The 23,276-nt window shown below is 26.5% G+C and overlaps 1 protein-coding gene across 4 annotated transcripts in view; it reads left to right on the forward strand.

Moving 5' to 3' along the window:
- Positions 1-23,276, forward strand: part of LOC112593502 (cerebellar degeneration-related protein 2) — a 37,132-nt gene that overhangs the window by 10,958 nt on the left and 2,898 nt on the right. For 2 of the 4 annotated variants that reach the window (XM_025337902.1, XM_025337900.1), the window contains exons 2-6: positions 19,817-19,929; positions 20,947-21,095; positions 21,189-21,435; positions 21,623-21,720; positions 22,678-22,831. In XM_025337902.1, coding sequence (XP_025193687.1) covers positions 19,817-19,929; positions 20,947-21,095; positions 21,189-21,435; positions 21,623-21,720; positions 22,678-22,831 — 761 coding nt within the window. Of the gene's footprint in view, positions 1-1,834; positions 2,103-15,048; positions 15,657-17,835; positions 18,028-19,816; positions 19,930-20,946; positions 21,096-21,188; positions 21,436-21,622; positions 21,721-22,677; positions 22,832-23,276 lie in introns of those variants that run through there. The other 2 variants (XM_025337901.1, XM_025337904.1) reach the window with 2 other exon arrangements.

Consider the following 23,276-nt stretch of genomic DNA (forward strand, 5'->3'; position numbering starts at 1 on the left):
GCAACGACGTTTCCTATATTTTTACAAGATTGATTTTTTTAAATTTGTTGGTTGTTTTTCTACAAATTATAGATTTTTTTTAATTTTGTAGACATTTTCAATTGTGGCCATATTGATAAGTCTTAACTCTTGACCTATATGTTCAATTTGTCGACAAATGTTATATCATATATTTCGAATGTTATTCATTCGTAAAATAGATGCTACAAGGCACATATAACGGTCTGTAGATAATAAAATTAATTAATATTGTACAGTATTATATGTGTATTAATGGGAGCAAATATCACCTCAGGTAAAATGTGTGAAAAATAATAAAAATCAAACTCGTCGAACCATCCATTGTTATCTTTGACAAAAAATATTTATTTTGAAGTCGTCTTTGGAGATTCTATTTGCCTTTTCGCCTCAGAGTACAAAATATGTATACGCGGACGTTAAATAGTATTTATTAATTACATATTACTACTTATATTAAGCGATGAGAAATTTATTTACTTTTATCATAATACTACTTGAACGATAAATGTTTTATAAGGTAGCGTGGGATACACATTTCTTAAATTTCTCCTCGAGTAAACAAAGAAATATAAATACACATTTGATCCCTTAAGTATTAATTTGGGCGTTCATAAATCATTATTAAACAGAATAATTAAAAATGAGAAGTCTAATTTTAAAACTAAAATTAAACTTTTCATAGTTATGTAATAAACATACTGTTACACGTATAATTATATGCAAGCTTGAAAATATCCTTATACTAAACTTCACTATTTATATTTTATTTAAAATAACATAATATAATTTTTCCCAGAAATAATAAATTTTTTGAAACACTTCATAATTATCTATTACTGTACATCACGTATTTCATCATAAATTATTTATGTTTTTTTATAAAATATTATCCATCAAAAATTAAGTTTTTAAATATTTTATAATTATTAATTAAATATTTCTGATATAAATTATAATTATTAGTGAATACTAATGAAGTAGATATGCAATAAGATAAATTACAAATATTATAATAAAAAATACACACATACATATATATGTGTGTGTGTGTGTGTGTGTGTGTGTGTGTGTGTATTACTTTTCATTATTTACGTAACTTCAATACTTAAAAGGTTTCAATATTGTTCTGCCTATGGAACTAATTGAATTATTTTAAGTTTTTATTATATTTGAAGTTGTATCAATGGACGTCCCATTTACTTTCAAGCCTCCAAACCTTGTAAAAAAAAAAATTATCAAATTTACTTATTGTTTTGTTAAATTACAAATTGTAAATACATGTTTGTTTAAAAAAAAAAAAGTTTTTATTACTTATAATTTATAAGTTTACATTAGTACATGACTTAATAGTGTAGTACTATATATAGACATTAGACATATAGTACATATTACAATTATTACATATCATGAAATATTTTACAGTGGTATTAAAAATCAATTAACTTCAGTATAATTTTTTCCCCGAAAATGTTTAATGATTTTATCGTATGTACAAATTCGTTGATGTATTCAATTTAGAAAATTATTTATTTTTCTTTTGTTAGTACACGCATTTTCCGCATTTTCATTTTCAATGTCAAAATAGAATGAAAATCAAAAATTAAATTGTCCGCACTTAAGTAATATTTAACGAGGTAACTCATGACGATCGGCTTTTGCTTTATAATATAATTTTATTGCTTGGTCAGGTCTGTAAACGAGTTGTATAAATGAAATATTATACGTTTGCCTTGAACATAATCGCGTGCGTATGGGCTCGCATGTGGCCAGGTTATCAATACTTATAATAGTTTAAATTCAGTCTTGATCGCGATGCAGCGTGGCAAGGGTCGGCACAAAACGGTAGATGTTTATTTTATGTAATAATAATAACACACGTGATTTTTTTATTTATTTTAAATATTCTCATTGAAATCTATTTGTTGAACGACCGAATTTCGTTCGTGTTTGAATTATTAGTATTAAGCATATAATAATAGTACATATTATATTATACTGTTTGACAAGTAATAATATCATGCAACGAGTTCGGCACCGATGTCTCAGCATGGAATTTGAAGATTCGTTTTGTGTTCTAAACGGTAAGCCTGAATCAATGAAAAGTTTACGTTAAGATGAATAAGTATATATATATATACGTGAAAACGGTCGTGACTACTTTTACTTTCGGTCTAACTAATGTATCTATAAGTTAAAAAAAATATAATAATGCATAAATATTGTTTGAGGCTAAACACGATTTGGAAGTTTCTAACTGGTTCGTTTGTCTTATGTCAAAGTTTTTTTGCGTGGTTTCCTTTACCGTTATTTGGGAATATGTTATATATACGAATATAAATAAAATACTGCCCTTCTATTTAAATTCGAGCAATATTAAATATTGATAAAATATTATACCGCTTATTTATTATTGGGCCAGAGAAATGGAAAGCATAATACGACCATTTATAATAATTAATATACAACAGACTATTATGTCATAAACGGAAGACAATAATTAGTTTGAAAAAATATAATTGCTCACGATTAATAAAAGTCATATTATTATCATTGAATACAATATTATGTCCAATCGTTTCTTTTTTACGTATTGATAACTATGTATTTTAATGTTCCTTTTTTTTCTGTGGAACCTGCAGTGAAAACTCACAAAATTAACAAGTAAAATGCATGGGCAGTCAGTTTTTTTTGTATTAGTCGCAAAAAAAAAACATAAATTAATAATTATTATATCAAAACAATTAAATATATATTCATAAAATCTAAAACATGATAAGTAATATATTCTGTATAATACCTATTAGCAGCGATTTAAATAATAAATGTGCTTTATGTACACATTAGTTAAACAATAATTTATTTAATTGGGACATATCGAAATAATATAACGTACGAGAATATGAACGTTTTAAACTTTGAAGATTAAATTCCAAAGTTTAAATGATTTCGTTTTGAATATCATTAAAAACATTATACGATAATAATTTCTTTTAACCAACTATTTTAATATACTTTATATGTTAGGACTAATATCGTTTGATTTTTGATTTAATAAAACTTATTCGTTCAAGCCTATTCAAAATAATCATAATGTTCAAAATATTAAACATTAACTTTAAAATTGTATAATATTATGTATAGGTATTAAAATACGAAGCATTTGAATTAATTATACTGCAATATTGTTTATGTTGAATATTTTATATTGTCATTGATAATTTTTTCTACACGATATTAATCTTGAACGAGGCTAATTTAAAAGTGCCGCAAGAATTAATTTTATACAGTTACTTACTATGTGAATCTGTGCCAACTAAATAATTTGCCTCATTCAAAGGTGAAATATGTCGAGTTTAATAATCAGTTATCCCATTATTAATGTTATTATTGAAAGGTGAAGATCCTGCATAACCCATTGTGCATCATTAATTCTTTAATAATGTGAACGTTAAAAATATGAATTCTCAATTATTCCACAGGTAAACTAAAGTGGTATTCACTCGGGTTAACTATTCTGCATATTCGTGTGCTCTTTCACATCAGTTTTAATGTAATAGTTTCCTACCTTCATTAATTCTGTACACATTTTTAGTTAACAAAAACTTAATTTATGTACCTACAATAAAGATAAAAACCTTAAAGATTTTAGTATCTTGTATTAAATCTGATATTCTTATAATAGTCAAGTTATTAAAGTATAGCTTGTGTATATCACACTGGTACCGACATTTTAAATAAGTTCAATAATTACCACACATTTTGTTATATTGGTTTCTGAAGCACAAAATTGTAGATATTTGTAATTGATTTCCAAATAACGTATTTTTATTTTATTAGTTCTGTGCTTTAAATTGTACCGTATTTGGAGATTATTTGATATTTTTCTCGGTACAGACGTACAGTTATAAAAATGTCAGCAAATAAAATTTAACATACCTCATTAATGCTTTAAATAAAAAAAATCCTTCTCCAATGTTCTTAAATATTATATTATACTATAAATCGGCCTATTAAAAGAAAATGACTTATTTAAATTTAACACCTAATCTAATGGCTTAGAAAATACTAGATTGATATTTAATAATTTAAGACCTACGATTTATAATTATATAAACTGAAAACTTATGTTTATATGATACTTTCTTTGACTTCTATTGTAATAATGCATGACAATAATGTGATCATCTTCCTATCTTATTTCAAGGTTTCGTTTTCCGTTCGTTCAGACTCTGTAAAGTATTTTAAACTGTGTCATGGATATTGAATCTTAGTGAGTTTTATTCTTTTGGATTGAGTGTTGCACACATGCATTGATGTGCACAACATTTTTTTTATGTCAATTGTTTTTTTAGAAATTGGGGATTCGATCAATTGCATCATGTTATCGTAATAATATGTACCCACAGCGTGTAAGCTCTGTAAGCCTTATGGTACTTTAAGTGATTCACTTCGGTTTCGAGTTCACTGATCAAAACCAGTTGTTATATTTTTACTTTCAAACGTTTGTGTATACCTTAACTTCCTTGACAAGAGAACCGGTTTCTCGTTATTAACATTGCAAATGCAATATTGTTAGTTTTATATTACAACAAAGGGAATAACATATAGTTTATGTATATATAAGATAAGGTATAAATAAAAAATAAAAATAAGCCAAGTAATAAATCTATGACATAACTTGATCAAAACTAACAACGATAAAATCAGTAACCACCATTCGTAGATTTTTTAACGTTCATAGTTATTTATTAAATGATCTATATACCTAGTACATATTACCAAGACCCGAAGTACCTATCTCATACAAAATATATTAAATATAATTGGTTTACTACTTGAATAAATTAAAAATATTGTACGTTCTTGAATAAAACCATAATAATAATTCAACATCTAAATTGTTTTTTGTAATGTTTAAACTTATAATAATTTCCTAGATAATATAATACATTTTTGTAAATGAATTTCTTTATTTTTTTAGTACTTACAATTATGTGTGTTTTTATGCATTTACTTAGAACATTTAAGTAATTAATAATTATAATAATTTATATCACTATGAAATATTATTTTCTCTACTACGTAGATAATAAAATTGTAGAAAAGGTATTGAAAATACAGTGATCAAGACTTCGAGTACATTAGTTAGAAAAATAATACTTTATACTTGTAATATAATATGCATTTAATTTATTTATAAATTATATCATATCATATATAAGTAAATTTTCTTAAAACTAAAACTAAAATGTTTCAAAAAAATCACACTTAAAAAATCGAATAATTTACTAAAAATAAGAAAACTAAATAGACTGATTCAAGTAACATTTAACAATTTTGTTAAATACAAGATGCATCAATTAAAAAAAATATGTTGTTTTTTTATATATCATATCTATATTTTAGTTCCAATACCTTTGTGTACAGATTTTTTTAAACATTTCTTAATTTAACAATGTACGAAAGAAAATTATGAAATACCATTGTTTTATATATTGTACTTGTATTTTTTAAATCCTATCATAAATGTATCTCCAGATTCTTTAAATTGATCCGTTGGTCTATGGCATATCCTGTGTGGTAAAAGTGAACAAAAAAAGTCAATCCATAACCTTGAATGAAGGTTAAGCATGTTTCCTACTTCTATCATGTACTTACACTTTCTATACTTCGTGAAGAATTTTAACAGTCTATACAACTAAACATTGATTATAACTCACCATACGAAATAATAGTATATACAAAATAAATAAATAAATAAATATACCTGCATTTAATAAAATCGTATTACAATACCATGATCACAATAATAAAATATAATATTTAATAATAAATTTCAATATTTTTTAACTAATATATTTATGTCAATTAAGTTCTATCATCTATATTTATAACGGTTATAAAATGATCAACTCTTAAATAATATACATGTAAAGAAATTATGTTTGATATTCGCAAAAACACACATATATACAATTAAATTTATCAACATTTAAATCAATATAAATGAAGCATACATTTAGTAGCGTCACAAAATTAAACAACCAGACTTTAAATAAAACAATATTTTGATTGCAAATAAAGATGCACCAATTTAAAAAATAAAATAATAAATTTTATTTTATTACTATAATTATTAATATTATTTAATGATAAGAAATAACACACACGTGTATATATATATAACACACATATATTGTACTATTGTACCTATTACACTGTTGAAAATGAATAGCTGTACTTATTACTAACCTACGATAATTAATAACTAATCATAATTCTATATTTCTAGTTTACTTATTTTTATTATTTTGATTTTGATTATAGTAATTGATTTTGATATAGTCCAATATACATGTATAAATTAAGTAAGATGTTCATCCAGCATGTTTTGAAAACAATCATGTTATTATTCATCATCAAATGACCCACGAACCATGACCAATATATTTTATATTTATCATGCAATAAGTAACAATTATTGAATCGTGTAAAACTAGCTGAAGCCATCAAGAAGTTTTGTTAAAAAAAAAATAAAATATAATGGATATAATACACTAAGTATTATTTCAAAATTGACAATAAGCGAACAACCTAATTCAACATAAAAGTAGACATTTGAATAACAACATTGAATTATTTTACAATACATCCAAACAATATTAGTTGATAATTTAATAAAACCTTCACTATCCACTTGGTTTTTTCTATTTCAATTTTACAATCACGTTTTTTCACTTAAAAATTACGTGTAATTTTTATTAATAATAAATAGTTATAAGTTATAGTATTCATAACAACAATAAAACTAATACCTAGTATTGGTCTCAAATCAGAGATATATTTTTAAGAAAAAAACATGTTTATAAATCTGATATGATTTTGTAAACTTTGATATTGAACACAAATTAAAAATAAATAATTTGACCAACAACTAACTTACTATGTTAAAAAAAGTTTGTTAAATAGATTAGGTGCTTAATAATATGATATATAGTTCTCATTATACTCAGATCTGAAATCCATAAAATATAGTATTTTATAAACGGTAATACCGTATAAAAATAATATCTATACAGTTCATATACATTTACTTATAAATCACTATTTAGGTGTGATAAAATTACTAATTTTAATATTTAAATACTATATATTTTAAAACTAAAAGCAAAATTTGTGTTCGTATACACACATATTTCTTGTTTTATTTTTTTAAATTTATTTTACTTAAATAAAAATCAACTTTAAATATTATAATTAAACAAATAAAAACAAGCACAATCTTCGAGCATAATTAATTTCCTATTTCTTAAGTTATAAATTATATGTATTATGCTTCATAAAATTTTCTATCGTTCGTATTTTAACTATACAAGTTACGATAATGAATTCTGTTTAATTTCCATAAAATTTTTAACTAGTATAATTTTCTTAGTCTATAAGGTGTGTTAAAAACCAAAATTTATACACTTATCTATATTCTATATAATTTATAAGAATGAATATTCCCTCAGTCTTAGTCCAATATAGACTAAAAAACTACTGGACCGATTTCAATAAAAGTTATATCAATAGATTTTTATAAATCAGGGAGGGGTTGTCATTTTGTTTTACAACTTCTATCAAGCTCTATATGCCGCTATAGGGTGGTTCAGTCATGCATTTCGTTTCAGTTTACGAAATTAGATTATCTGTTTGTATATATTGTAGGTATATATGTGTATAGGGTTGCCATAGGTTACAGACAATAAAATATTTATCATGATTGTTTATAATTTTCTTTATTGTATCATATTATTTCATGTAAACTAATAAAGCTACAATACATATAAAATTGACTAAACAGATATTATATATTAGAAGCAATACATAAACTTGAAGTTTATATCTATACTAAAAAAAATGTTGACTACTTTCGACAAAAATAATTTTAAATATTTTAACAGAAACAAAACGGAAACAATAGATAAATTGTAATAGATTTAGGCTTATACCAAATATTGTTAATAATACTCAACCAATTTTGATGATTCAAGGAAGAAGATTTAGATAATAGAATAAATCCGTTATTTTAGAGCTATTAACTCGCTATTAACAACATACAAATCATAACCACATATTCCTTTATTACCGTTTGTTATTGGTCAATTGATTACATGCACGTAAGAAAAAACAAGTTACCTATTACTATCTGCTAAAAGTGAAATACCCATCTAGGTTTCATTTATCTCTAGGCAACGTCGGGTAATATAGCTAATTATGTATAAAATCAAACATTATTTTTCTGGTTTATCGGTTGTATGATTTCCATTTCCAATTTGAAATTTAAATACCCTTATTCTATCTACGGATATTTGGAAATACAAACTTATATACTTAAGTCTATTATGACTCCTATTACTCCAATAATTAGTACATTAACGCGAATAAGCATATTATTCAAATGACGGTTTCAGAACTTTGTATATCTGTATTCTGATTAATACATTGTATATATACCATGTGCTTTGTTATTGATATCTAAAAAGTTGCGTGTGTATAACTATAACTATTAGACCTTCATTAATTTATGTTGTATATCTATTTATATGCACATAAACATCAATCAGCGATTGAAATAATCGAGAAAAAATAACTAATTATCAATGATTGTAGTCCAACCATCAAATCATAATTAAGTATTGTCGTTACAATTCTGATATTTACTCCCTGCTTAGACGGTATTCAAGATAACACTCAAGCAGCTAGATGATAGAATGTTAAACTGTTAGATAAATTTAAATTATTTACACTACAAAATTCTTATTAAGAACTTCTTATAAATATGCTATGTGCTAAGGACTTTTAATTTCACTAAAACTATGTAATATTATAAATTTATAAATTTACTTTACAAATAAAATGTTTCATACATATTTTGTCTTATGTAACTAAAATATTTATCTCCAAATTCGGATTTCCTGTTTCGTTAGGGTTAGACTATATCTTAATAATTATTTTCTTGTTACATTTTACACGTATATATGTATATATAATATATATTTTGCACGAATACCTTCACTTTTCAAATATATCACATTTTGATTTTGAAACAATAGCTTAAAATTTCCCAGTCGTGCGCCACCTTTATCTACAATATAAGCATTCAATACAACATTTTTTATTATAATTATTAAAGTATTGCCTCATGGGTGAGATTTTTCTTCGTGCATCATAATAACCAAGTGGTTATGATTGTTACTTAAGTGTATATATTGACTATACAATAAGTAAAAGAAATACTTTCCATACGCAAATTGCTCAAGGGGGAATCTCGATAGTTCGATGCACTTTGCAAACAAGACTTGTTATAAAATAATGGACTATGTGTGTCTTCAAATCATCCACACTCTGCAGATAATTCTTAAGTTTTATTTACATATTTAGGATTCGTTACGAAACGACATTTGTATAGCTGTAGCATTTACTAATGCATGCTGTCAATTATAATGAGTATTTGTTTTTCGACAACATAGCGTATTAGTGTAATGTTTTGAATATTGCTTATTGTCTTAAACATAAAAAAATTAATGATTTCGTGTGAATAGAATGTATGGCAACTTATTATTCTTTTTAAATTTATATTTACTGGAAATAATTTCCCATTCAAAAAATAACCACGGCTGTTCGAAAGTCCAAAGCTCGAGTTATTTTAATGTATAAAATAGAGTAAGAGAGATTTTAGAAAACTTGAATTTTTATTTGTATACGACTATATACTTATATTTTTAATACTGGTTAAAAACAAAAATAAAAATATTATATAAGCAATAAGCTACACATTTTTAAAAATCATCGCTAGATTAAAGATAATAGATTACCGTGTGTATGAATATATGATTATAATAGGTATCTGGGTATTCTTGTTTGTATTTTAAAACCTGAAAGATATTTATTATACTTGCATGAGTTTATATAATGTTATGCGATAATTTCATAGTTATCATAGGTTTTCGATGATGTATAAAAAATGAAACAAACAATAATCATTGTAATTGACATGTAAAATGGCATACTACAGAATTTAAAATACCAACTGTCCATTTGTTAAGTAAATATAAATCCCACCGTAACAATCTTCAATACATCTTTACACGTGATAAAATTATAAAAAAACGAATGTACATTATAGGGTTACCTGCATCATTGTTTGGTAATAGGAAGTGAAAAATATAAAATAAGAATGTACATTTCCGGATTAATATTACGGTTAAAAAAAACATTTAACTATAATTTTAATATGTGAAATTAATTTATTAATGTCGTTTTCTGTTCAAGATTTAATAATCAACTAGCTATTAAATTATTATAAATTTGTCTAAATAGAAGTAACCAAGTTTTATTCACCATGATCGATTTAATTTTAGCATTTTATAAACAAGAAAAAAGAGATAATTTTTGATAAATATTGTAACCGTATTTATGCCTTACTGGTATAGCGTTTTTCAAAAATGTTACTTATTTAATATTTATATTAATTTTATGCTTTAACAAGTCTTTTATTAATCATTAATTAATTTCAAACAAATCATATGTTAATATATCAAAGAATCCCGTCATTAGAATTAATTTCTTATCGGTAACCACTAAGTATACCTACAAATCTACAAATAAATAATCTAAATTATTTTATATTTATTTACTATGTTAATAAATACAACTTTTTAAAAATTATCAACCCTTCACTTAAACATTAATAATTCTAACTAATTTACACACACGATTAATATAGTTATATAGAAAGTATATTAGTAGTGATTACATTTTATACTTAGTTATTTTATATACATATAGTCTATAACTTATAAACTAATTAGTAAGCTACTTTATAATATTATATATTATTATTTTTGATTAATCAATAATTAGGTATTATTATTCGACTCGTAGCTTTAATTTCTACTATAAATAGGTAGGCATGTTGTATAATTATTTAATAATATCTGATGATGAGTAATAATTTTATGTAGACATAGGCATGTTTAATGCTTGATGGCCAGGCCTAAAAATTTTAATTTTCTCAAAACATACATTTATATTATATACGTGTGTATTTATTTTATCTGAAATAATATGCGTAGTATATTTTTAATTGTATACACACATTTACTTGATAACATACTATAAATTGTTCAATATTATCTATGTCTTTGATGACATAATATATGATAGGTATATGTGTTTATTTGACATTTATAGTGTTGAAATTTCACTAGAAAAATCTATCTTATACACAAAAGCCATAAGTATAAAATATACTAACCACGCCTATGTATGCTCTATTTCTAAAACATAATAATCTCCACAGTACCATATGGTGTTAAATATTTTAAATTTCATTCAGCTGCACCCTTTAATTTGTGTTTATATGTATTTAAGTATCATTCAGGCTTAAGGTTTAAATATTCATAACACTGTATCACTATACACATATATGTATTATAATTAGTATCTCACGGCCTAAATAAAACAAAAACGTCTAATTTTAAGTTAGAATGCTTCACAGAATGCACTACATATATGCGTGTATATGTGTAACAATGAAACGTAATAAGTTTAAAAAATATAGTTTGTATCCTACGTTTTCAATTTATAATATTTATTACATATTTATTAGTTACGACTAATCATGATTGATGTTAATTCAAATGAATAATGTTTAATGATAATCTAATAAAGTATAGTAAATATTAGAAATTAGAATATTAAAACATGCTAGACGTTAATTATTAAAGAACATACATGTGAACAAGTATAAGTATACCCGATATTTCCGAAATATTACAACTGAATAGGTTTCAATAATGGCTATGGAAAACTTGAGGTGATTCTAATTTGCATAGCGATGGATATATTTAGAATGTTTTCAAATGAAATATTATCCACCTCAATAATACTTGAAATAAATACCTATAAACACCTTAACTGAAATATAGAACTAATATAATATTCTAAGAACGGTAGTTTTAAAAACTATAAATTTATTATTTTATTATTCTGTTCCATCTGTTTGTATTTGTACTGTCAATAACGTCAAAATAATTTGAACTATCAGCTGTATAAAGTTTAGTTAATTTTTCAACTATTTACTCGTTCTGGCTTTGTATTATGAAAATAAAATACAAAATGGTTGACACTTGACAATGTCAAATTGTTTCGTGATAATGTATACATTAATAATTATACACAAATACCTAAAGTAAAGTTATGATTAAAATCAAAACTTTAATGTTACATTTAATAATAGAAATTTGAAACGTTTATATTATATAATATTCATAATTTTATTTCTTTTAATAATTTTTTTTAAATTTTAGAAAATTTAAAACCTGATGACTGGTGCGTTAGCAATTAACAAAATATAATACAACATTATATAATACATATGTAGTACTGCATACTGGTTTTCTTGTAATTCTGCGACAGTTATGATAAATTATTTCATATCAAGTCGGTTTTTTGTGTTTTCAGACGAAACAAGTTGTAGAAAAAAACATACCTAATGATTATTTAAAAAAGATATAAAAAAAAAGACATAATTATATTTATTTTAACGGTCATATAGATAAAATATGCAATATGTAAATATATCTAGGTATATATTTAGTTATAGATGAATAACTGATATGACAAAAAGTAAAACGTGCAAATCCTATGTCTTCCACATCATGTAGGTACTACGCAGCCATATTCACCTATAACAGAAATATTTTATTATATAGTTAATAATAATAATATTAACTACCTCTCTATAGGTACGTTTAACTCTACGTGTCTACGTGTCGAAGCACCATTCAAGTATAGCTAAATGAGAGTTCATAGTACTTTAAACGTAATTATTTACAATAATATTTATTATTATATTATTTCGTATAGCTTTCTTGAAAATCGAGACACATGCCGCTGGTATAATATACATAAATATATATACGTACTTACTACCTATAATGTACTCTACAGACGATTTCGTAACGTCCGAGGACCCAAGTGCGTCACGGCAGATTCCCCCTTCCCCGCGGCCCAGTTAATGCATAGCCAATTAACGGCAAACATGACCGCGAGATATTATTACGATGAATGGACCTCGGAAGTGTATACAGCGTGAATGTGAGATAATATGTATATTTTTTTCGTGTTCGATTCTTTCAAACAGAAGATTTTTACTAATAATTATCATTTCTAAAAAAATATACACATTTTTTATATATTTTTTGTAAATATATGCAATGACATTTAATTTACCTAGGTGTTCATGAAAGGCAGTGTAATAGTTAATAAATAAAAAAAAAATTATTATCAAAATAGTACTAAAACAAATGACCTCAACATAGTTCAAGTGTAGATATAAATTTATTTTTAATTAAACGTTGGAAAATATTTACCTACAAATTAACTTACGAATTAAAAATGAATTGTTTTGTTTTCATTTTAATTGTTGACATTCACATTTAGTATTAGTGTACATTTTTTAGCCTCTAAGCCATTTTAACTCTAAAACTTACAAATATTAAATAAGCCGTTAAGTTGTTTGAGAAAGGCTGGTTTTGAAACATAATATTTCAGTTATTTAATTCAGGGGGTATTGGAAGTATCTATAGATATTAGATATGATATTTATAATGATGATTATCTATCTGAAAGGAGAGAACTAAGACTTGATATTAACATATTATACTAAAATAATTATCGGACCGTAACTTACATGATATAATATTAAGAGTTAAGACCAAAATTTTCCATTACGGTATTATCTTATAGTTTATAAATTTTAACGTCGTTACATTATTGTTTAAATAACTTTCTCAGAGGGCAAATTTAGAATAGAGAGACAGTATATTTTATGAATGCAAATTGAAAAACTTCAATCCAATTATTTGTTTTGTTTTTAAGTATAGGTTATATATTGTTTTATTTAAGAGTAGATAATAATAATGATTTATTATTATCAATCATCTAAATGATCACATTAATAAGTACAATAAAATGGTCGAAACCATCACTGAGGAAATCTTATCGGTGAAGTTGGAGTACTAACAAAAACAAATTAAACATTTTTGTAAATTACTTAATAATATGTATTATATTATTTCGAAATATAATAAAAAAAATAAAGAAAAAAAATACAATTAACAATATTTATACAATCGGGTCCACATTACATGTTACGGAAACTTTAAGTTATTTAGACTATTAATCTACTATATTATTATCTTAATAAATTGTATTTAATAATTTGAATTGGAACTTAATTTAATAAGCTTAAACTTACCTGTGAAAGAGATTGGCTAGATTTTAATGTTCGGTTAGTAGGAATATTTAAACTATCTTTTTGAAAAGTACCTACTATAATATACGAATAAGTTAAATAAATGTCTATGAGATAATTTGTTATACAGTGAAAACTTTGAATTCTTCGAAGGATACTTTACTAGTAGAATATGTCCCGGGTTTGTTCAAAATTATTTTAATCGCACTCTATTGAGCTCTCCGGGGAATATCTATTGCTCACTATAGCAAACCACTCGGAGTATTCATGTCATCACACTGTAGAATACACTGCGAGTTGCGACAGTGGCATAATATAGCAACACAGATCATCATCATATTATGATAAATTCGTTAGTAATGGAATATTTAGGAATTTTCTAGCATCGCAATACAGATAGATAAAGTGGATGGCGTAATTTCCAATTTTTAATCGTACATTTTTATTGTTACACCTATTAATTATAATATTATTAATACACGGTATGGGTGTGTGTATTAAATTTTCGTCTGTTTTGAAACGTGTCGAAATGCAGCATGGCGCGTACGCGTACAGAGCGCGACACGACGTACTAATAGCTCTCGTATCATGGTTATAACACAATATTGTTGTTAGTTGTTATTACTGCGTCACGACGACGACGACCGACGATTACTACGACGGTGCCGCCGCGGAATGCGATCGACGAAAAATTCCAGTCGCCGAGACCGTGTGCCGGCCGCCCGGCGACCACGTCGATCGGTGCAGGTAACAACCGGTTTGCGGGTCGTCCGCACGCAGTAGCTTCGGCCACTCCAGCGCTCCGGTCCCCTCGGCCGGCCGGCCTACAGGTACCAGCAGGCTCTCCGTACGCCTAATACGCAACGCACACCTGCGCCGCCGCCGCCGCCGCCGCCGACGAACTGCCGATCCAGAGCTGCTCGCCCGGGCTCTCCCGCGGAACAGTCTCTTGGCGCGTGCACGCCGGACCGTTCGCCCGACACTCGCGGTACCGATATCGAGACGACGACGGTTGTACCGATGATTCGCCGCGGTCGACGCGACAACTGCGTACAACGCATCACACTTGCCGTGCGGCTCCACTAAACTACAGTACTATCGTTGACATAATCTCGTAAACATTGTGCGCACGCTTTTTTTCTTTTTTCATTTTTTTCTTTTTTGCCGACCTTTCGCGGTGACGTTTCCCGTGCGCGACGCGCGGCGTGCAAAGGCTTCTGCCCGGTATAAGATACGTTTTTCGATTTTTCCTCCTCGACCCGCGGCCGCCGAACAGGTCGTAAAGTACAACGTTACGACGCGTTATTCGCTCGGATCAAATGCGTAAAGGGTATGACGTTTTTCTGAACACGTGCTGTGAGACCTCACGTTTTTCGGGCCACGATTGCATACGACGACATTACGACATTCAAACTTTGCGGGGGTGGTTGGTTTTTTCGCGGGCATTTCGAGATTTTCGTCGAAACCGCTCTTCCGGGGTGTAAACTGTAACACGGTGATTGATCAACAAAGCCTCCACACTTATAAGTTTAACATTGTCGACGGAAAAATCACTCTATACGAAAATATACGTATTATAATAGTAAATCGATCTATCAAAATGCCATTACTTATTTTCAGTACGAAATAACTATAAAATGACCATATTATCGTCTACTCTATTATATCCACGACTTGTTATATCATAATGTTTCAACCGCATGTTGGTACATCGAATATCACAGATTAATCTTTAGCGCACTTCTCCTTTATATGCGTAATTTAACATTATCCAATTGCCGAATATATTATTATTATTTATTATACTCGTTTATCTTCAAACATAATCGTATAAAGGAAGGTGGTATCTATGATTCTTTCAAATAATCATTTGATCGTATAAGTAGACACAATATTAACATGTATTTGTACATTATACACTGTATGTTTGTACAATTACACGATCTGTATTTACATGGGACGTATCATAAAGGTTTGACATATTTTAATTTACAAGTGTCATACATTCGTGATGCACATGTTTTGGTATAATATACACGGGGTCGGTCATAACAAAACATTACTTTTCCTTCGCTGAAAAATAAATCAATCAATTACCTATAATTTCTCTTTATAAATTATTATCTATTTAAAATTTAAATGCTTATATTCCATCCTTTTATAGACTTTATCTAATAGAAATTATATCAGCGTTTATATTATTCTTTATTATGCAATAAATATTTATCTACGAGTATAAATGCATAATAAATAATAATGTATCTAAATTCAAAATATGTTTTTCTAAACTTAATTTTACATTCGATTACAATATTTTATAAAACACAAAATTAGTCGATAAATATAGAAATTTGTAACAGTACTGACTTACACTAAAATTAAACCAAAAAATATTTCAATGTTATCGAATCATTTTTCAAAATAAAATAATAATAACTTAATATATTGATTTCAAAAATAAAATAATAAATTATTACGATTTACTTGTATGACCTGATAGTATGAGTTAAAAAAAACGAATTTTTGTTGATTAACTAGTTATTAGGTCATTTATACCGAATCACCGCCCATTTTTATCGCTGTGTTTTATTGAATCAAATTTTCTGTGCATAATATGTATATTATTATAAGTATATTTTAATTCTTAATTTTTTTTTTTTATAAATATTTGCATAGAATATAGATGTAGACTATTGACAATCTACATATTTTAATTATTCATAGATAACCGTTTACTATACAACAAATGTAAATAACAATTAAAATTTATTTTTTATCAAATTAATTTTTATCTTATATTTTGTTAACTTTATTTAAATATTAATATTCTCAAAATGGTATGTTTTACTTTCCTACAACGATTAAAATAAACGCTATTCAATTTTAGAACAACTACCATTACGTTGATTTAAAAAGATAAATACTGTACATTAAGAAATTATGTAAAAATAAAATGATTAAAATGTTTATGTATAAAATTATAAACTGATTAAAGGTTTAAAATTACACAATACTATATTTTTCTTTGTTTCTTTAAAAGAACATTGAATGTAGTTAAATAATAGACTAAACTAAATATTCAAAATCGTATATTTCTCAAAAATTCCTCACAGTAGTTGACATTTTCACAATTGAAAATGAGTAATGTTCGAGACATAAATTTTCATAATTTATTTTATTTTTTACTTAATATTCATTAATTCAAATAGCAAGTCAAATCAATCAAACTTCTTTTAATGTATTTATACTTTAGGGTTAATATATGTACCGACCTCAGAATATTAAAAGTATCTATATTTCATATATACAACACCGTCGATATAATAATTAGTTATTCTTTAAACAATTTTTGAATGTCTATTGTTCGTTGAGTAACAATATTATTTGTTTATTAGTATGCATAACGTGACGTGAAAAACAAAAACTTTGAGATTTTTTACTTAATGTACCTACCTACTTAATGCTATACATTTATATATCATATACCTATATATGCATACATTTCCCAGGTCACACATTTATAATTCCTAATTTCACAATTATGGATAATTTGAAATAAAGAAGTGAAATACGTTTATTATGCAAAAAAATATGCATTAAAATCACGAATATGGATAAAAATATTACTTCTACGTCAGATTTAGCTTCTTTGGACTGCTGGGATTATACTATCGAGTTGGAATGTCTTCGTGGTCCACAAGGTATAAACATTATACTAAACACATTTGACAAAATATATCAGATCGTTTGGATCTTATAGTATTATTTTATTACTTATTTAACATACCTATTACCTTTTTAAATTTAAAAAAAACTTATTTTTGTGTTTTTATTACGTGTTTACATTAATATTATGATTAATGAATGATTAAAAAAAATATGATGTTAAAATAACTGTTCTATAGACTTGCTTACTAATTATATATTACATGTTATCAGTTTCTTATGAATCAATCATAAACTTTTCTTCTCTAAAAAAATTATAATCTTCAAAAATATACCTAAACATAATAAATAATTTAATTCTCATACCTATATTATATTTTAAATTATAATTATTGGTTTAAGCTGATAGATGAAAATATAATTTTTTTAGAAAGTTATTTTGGTTCTAATTTGTTTAGTAAATAATCAATTTTTAATGATAAGTAATAAAAAAAAGTGCAATCAATTGGTTACCTCTTGATATAAGTACAATTCACATCATAAATCTTATTTTAAATTAAATCAATCTTGTATATAATTATTACTCATTTATTGATATGGGTATACACTTACAATAGACGTATTTTATTATAGTATAAAATGTGTAATTTGAATAGAAAATTATATGATATATTTTGTTCTATCATGCATTTAAATAATAATTTTTAATTAAAATAATGCGATGAAATTGGAACTATAAGTGATTAAATAATTAGATAATTATAAAATGTGTTCCGAGTCATTGATTCCAACAAGTAGACTATACAACTTTTCATAACTAATTGAAAATTAAATAGTATTTGAACTCAAAAATTGACATAATAATATGGTGTAGTCTATATTAATGATATATTAACTGTGAAATGTATATTCATATATATATTCTATAGGTACATAGGTATAATACATTTATAAATGTATGGCCATATAAGTGGTTATTATAAGATAGGTACCTTAAATATCATTTCATTTCAATCTTTAATACCTACCTTTATGTCTTTCTAACTTTCAAAAGAACTGATTGCGACTGCAATGTAGGTTTTATGTATAAAATATAAAAATTTATTTTTGTCATAATAAATTGGTTGAAAGTGTACATATCTACATGTATACCTATAATATGTTTTTTGTACGGTTTTGATGATTATCAAAAAGCTACAAAATAAGAAATAAATAAATAAAGTAACGTTTTATGCAATACGAATTACTGTCAAGACCAACCCAGCTGAGTACGTAACTTCGCTATAATATATTATATAGCTTTAACGAAAACCAATTCGTGTATTCAGTTGTATTACAATCTAGGTTAACCTGATAAACAACCCAGTTAAATAAGCTTTCAATGTAAAAACCAAATCGGAACGAAAATCAAAAAAAAATTATTTTCTCCGTTTGATCACGAAGTTTCGCCAAAGAACCTTCTTACCTTCCTTCTATGGAATTGCGACGCTTTCGAAATACCTTCTTATGTAGATATTACACTATTACAAACACCGGATGAGATGATTACTCCCGAAGATCACGACCGATCGATATAATTAGAATAAATCTTGGTCTTTGACAAATCATTTAAGTTAATAAAGAAGCGTTGTAGTAAGTACTCGACGTAATAATATAATTATTCTTCGATTTCTAAGTGGAAATCTTGAATTCAAACATAAATCTTTGTTATTATTGTTCACTAAAAATGTATGAAGTGTATTATTATTTATTATTATACGTAACATAGTGTAAATTGATTACTTTCATAACTTACGTCTTATAATCGATTATATGGTGTTGCAGACTTACAGCTAGCTGCTGAACTAGGCAAAACTCTGCTAGAGAGAAATAAAGAATTGGAAACAAACTTGAGACAACAACAAAATGTCGTGGAAGATCGCAATCAAGAGATTGAGGTAATAGATTAAATGATTTAAATATTAAACCGTAATAATATGCATAGTTTAAGGACTAAGTATGTATAATAGGTATGTGAAAAAATCTTAAATTTCAAAACGTGTGTTTCTTTTACATTTTTACAGTAGGTAACCTAAAAACGACAATACCCGGGTTATTTCTTATTCACAGCGCATATACGCACATAACACGCAAAGAATGCGTTTTGTCTCTAAGTTCAAATTATGACCACGTCTGGCTACAATAATAATATGTGTTAGTTGATAATAAAAATAGATTGTAATGACTTGTCATCCTGTATGTAACATATTTCGTTCATGACATATAATAATATTTCATTTCAGTTAATTATGCATTTTAACATTCATTTTTGTTGCCATATGCAACGCTTAATAATATAAATTTAATATGTATAGCATTAGAAAAAGAGCTATGTATATCGATCAATCAGTTCTCTATATTTTGCAATAATTTTACAAACGAATAACAGGTGCTCAAACCAGAGTTTTTTCCGCTGACATTTACTAATTAATTAAACGTGACTTAAAATAATTATAGTGTACTGCAATCGTTGTGTATACTTGTGTATACAAATAAATAGATGAAATAAAAAATAAATAACAATTCAAACCTTCTGGTTAATATTTTAAATCATCAACGATAATCGTGTTTCGTCTGGTTTTGAAAGACGCCATAGGCATTATTTTTATATAGCTGTGGGCTGTGGCAATGTTCCAACGATGTAACGGATGCTCAGCCAGAGACCTTTCGGCATGAGGTCGGGCATGTTAGTCACTGGGCGCATTTTATCAGTCTTAATCCTCGCGTGCATCGAAACGATATCAGTGTTTAAGGTTTAAAAAAAATATTTTGTTACGTACAATATACGTTTTGTGCACATAATGAATTCTATTGAAAATTTGACCGAATGGCCAAACTTTCAAAAGGCCAACGAACAAGCTATTGGTTTGAATTTATATGAACTGGTCGTAACCGACTGTTTAATATGTTGGCAGTATCTTACCAAACAAACGGCCGCTCTGAGAGAAGTGAACGACTCCAGGCTACGTATTTACGAGCAACTGGAAATCAGTATCCAGGATCTAGAGAGAAATAACCAGAGGCTCGTTCAAGAAAACATAAATGACAAAAAACAAATAAAAAGGTAATGTATCTGCGTTCTGCATAATATAATTTTATTTGTATGAAACACCGATCGGTATTCAATTGTATTATATTATATTATTATCATACTTAGTTTATACGACACAATCGAAAGTTTGGAAAGTCGCTGCGAAGATTTGCAGCACCTGGTCGACGACATGGGTCATTTGAAAAAAGACGACAGCGTAGTCAGCGAAGGCAATGGTAATGGAGTAGCTGTAATCGAAGATCAAGATGAATATGCTAAACTTGCTTCACAATTGGAGCATGCGAAAAATCTAAGAGTCAAGGAACAGAGAAAAGTGTCTGAACTAGAACAAAACGTGTCTTTACTTATACAGGTAAAAACTATGAGTCGTGCGAAAGGAATAGTACAATACTAATAATAAATACAATATAAATATATAAAGATTATGAACGTGTTACTGCAATATTATATTTTACCTATCATCACAGAAATACGTTGTACACACTACATACTAAATTATAATAGATTGGTTTTACAATTTTTTAATTTTTTATTTATAGGAGAACACTAATCTAGAAGAAAAAGTGAGTGTAATGCAACAAAAAGACGAAGAACTGAAAACGCTCCAAGATCAAATCGTCTATTTAGAAGAAATTAGGTGGGTCAACAGATAAATTAAAACAGACACAGTGTGTTATATATACAATTGAATAAAATAATAGTCAACGAAAACTATTAATACATTTAAAATTAAATCGAATAACAAAATATTTTAAGACTATATAGGTAGGTACTTATGTAAAATGTTCATAGACAAAATTGAATATTTTGATTTATAACATAAATTACTATTGAAAAGTTCGTAAATACATAAAAATGGTTTATTTACAAAATAATAAAAAAATGTTTTCGACAATAATATAGGTGCAAGTACAGACGGTACAGTATTCACCTACCGGTTCTTTATTAATGATTATCCTTGAAAAATGATTTACCTACCTATATTTCTGGGTTCAACACGGAAATAAAAAATAAACAATCATACCTACCTACGCATTACGGGTAACTTTTGGATGAAAGAAATTTAATGATTATTTAATATAAACTAGTTATTAGTTATTATTTATGTTTTATTACATACTAGTTACTAGAAAAATAATTCGATTCTAACTCTTAAACTGTACCATAGGTATAGTCGTATAGATTCAAATTTAAATTTTATAGATAAAAATTAAAAAATATACTAAATGAATAACAATTAATAGTTTCTCAATTTATAACACTGTTTAGTGCAAATCATAAATATTATTATTATTTTTATTTTTATATTTTCAACTTTTGTTTGCCGTTTTAAACAAACTATTGTGTATTTACATTATAAATTATAGATGTAATACATTCTAGAAGAACTTATTTTTTTAAATCATAGAGTAGGTATAGCTTAAGTATAGTATAGCATTCTTCAAGTCTTTATGTAATAAAAATGTAATTATATATTAGTATCAAATGTATGCCATATTCATTATTGTATATACCTATCCACACATGACACATTTCAATAGATTCAAATGTTATTTGAGTACCCAATGTTTTATAAAATTGATTTATCTTTTAGGCAAGGAAACCTATGTCGGCGTTGTCAGCGTAGTACTGACCCAAACCTATTCGACGAGTATTCAGTGTACGATGACGATGATGACACCGATGATATTAGTGCTATAGGATCATATGTCGAAACTCACAAACACGAAGTCTTGCAACAGTTACAAGTATGTTTTTATTCTTAAACTGAAAAGAATTAAACGTGATACTCCGATACGGGTGCATTGTTATAACTTATAAGACATGTTGTTCATAATGTAAAACATAAACGTTTTAAATTACGAGTTGGTACCTACACAATAACTGCTGACTTTGAATGTATGTGCGTTTTATTCCGTGATATTAATATGGTCAGCTTAGATGGTCGCGTTTGAGTTTTGAATACAATGTTCTTTAGACCTAAAACATTTATTGTTATAATAATAAACGTGAAGTCGAATTAAAAATAAAAATTAACCACATACGTTTGAATAAACCGTAAACGATTATGATGCATTCCTCATTTTAATTTTCTAACGTGAACAATTCAAACGTAAAATCTTAATAGAATATTTGGCATTTCGCCTGAAATAAAACGCCTAACGACGATAATTGTGTTATATCGAGGTTCTA

Source organism: Melanaphis sacchari, unplaced genomic scaffold, assembly GCF_002803265.2.
Source record: "Melanaphis sacchari strain LSU unplaced genomic scaffold, SCAv2.0 Contig20_pilon_pilon, whole genome shotgun sequence".
NCBI classification, from domain to species: domain Eukaryota; kingdom Metazoa; phylum Arthropoda; class Insecta; order Hemiptera; family Aphididae; genus Melanaphis; species Melanaphis sacchari.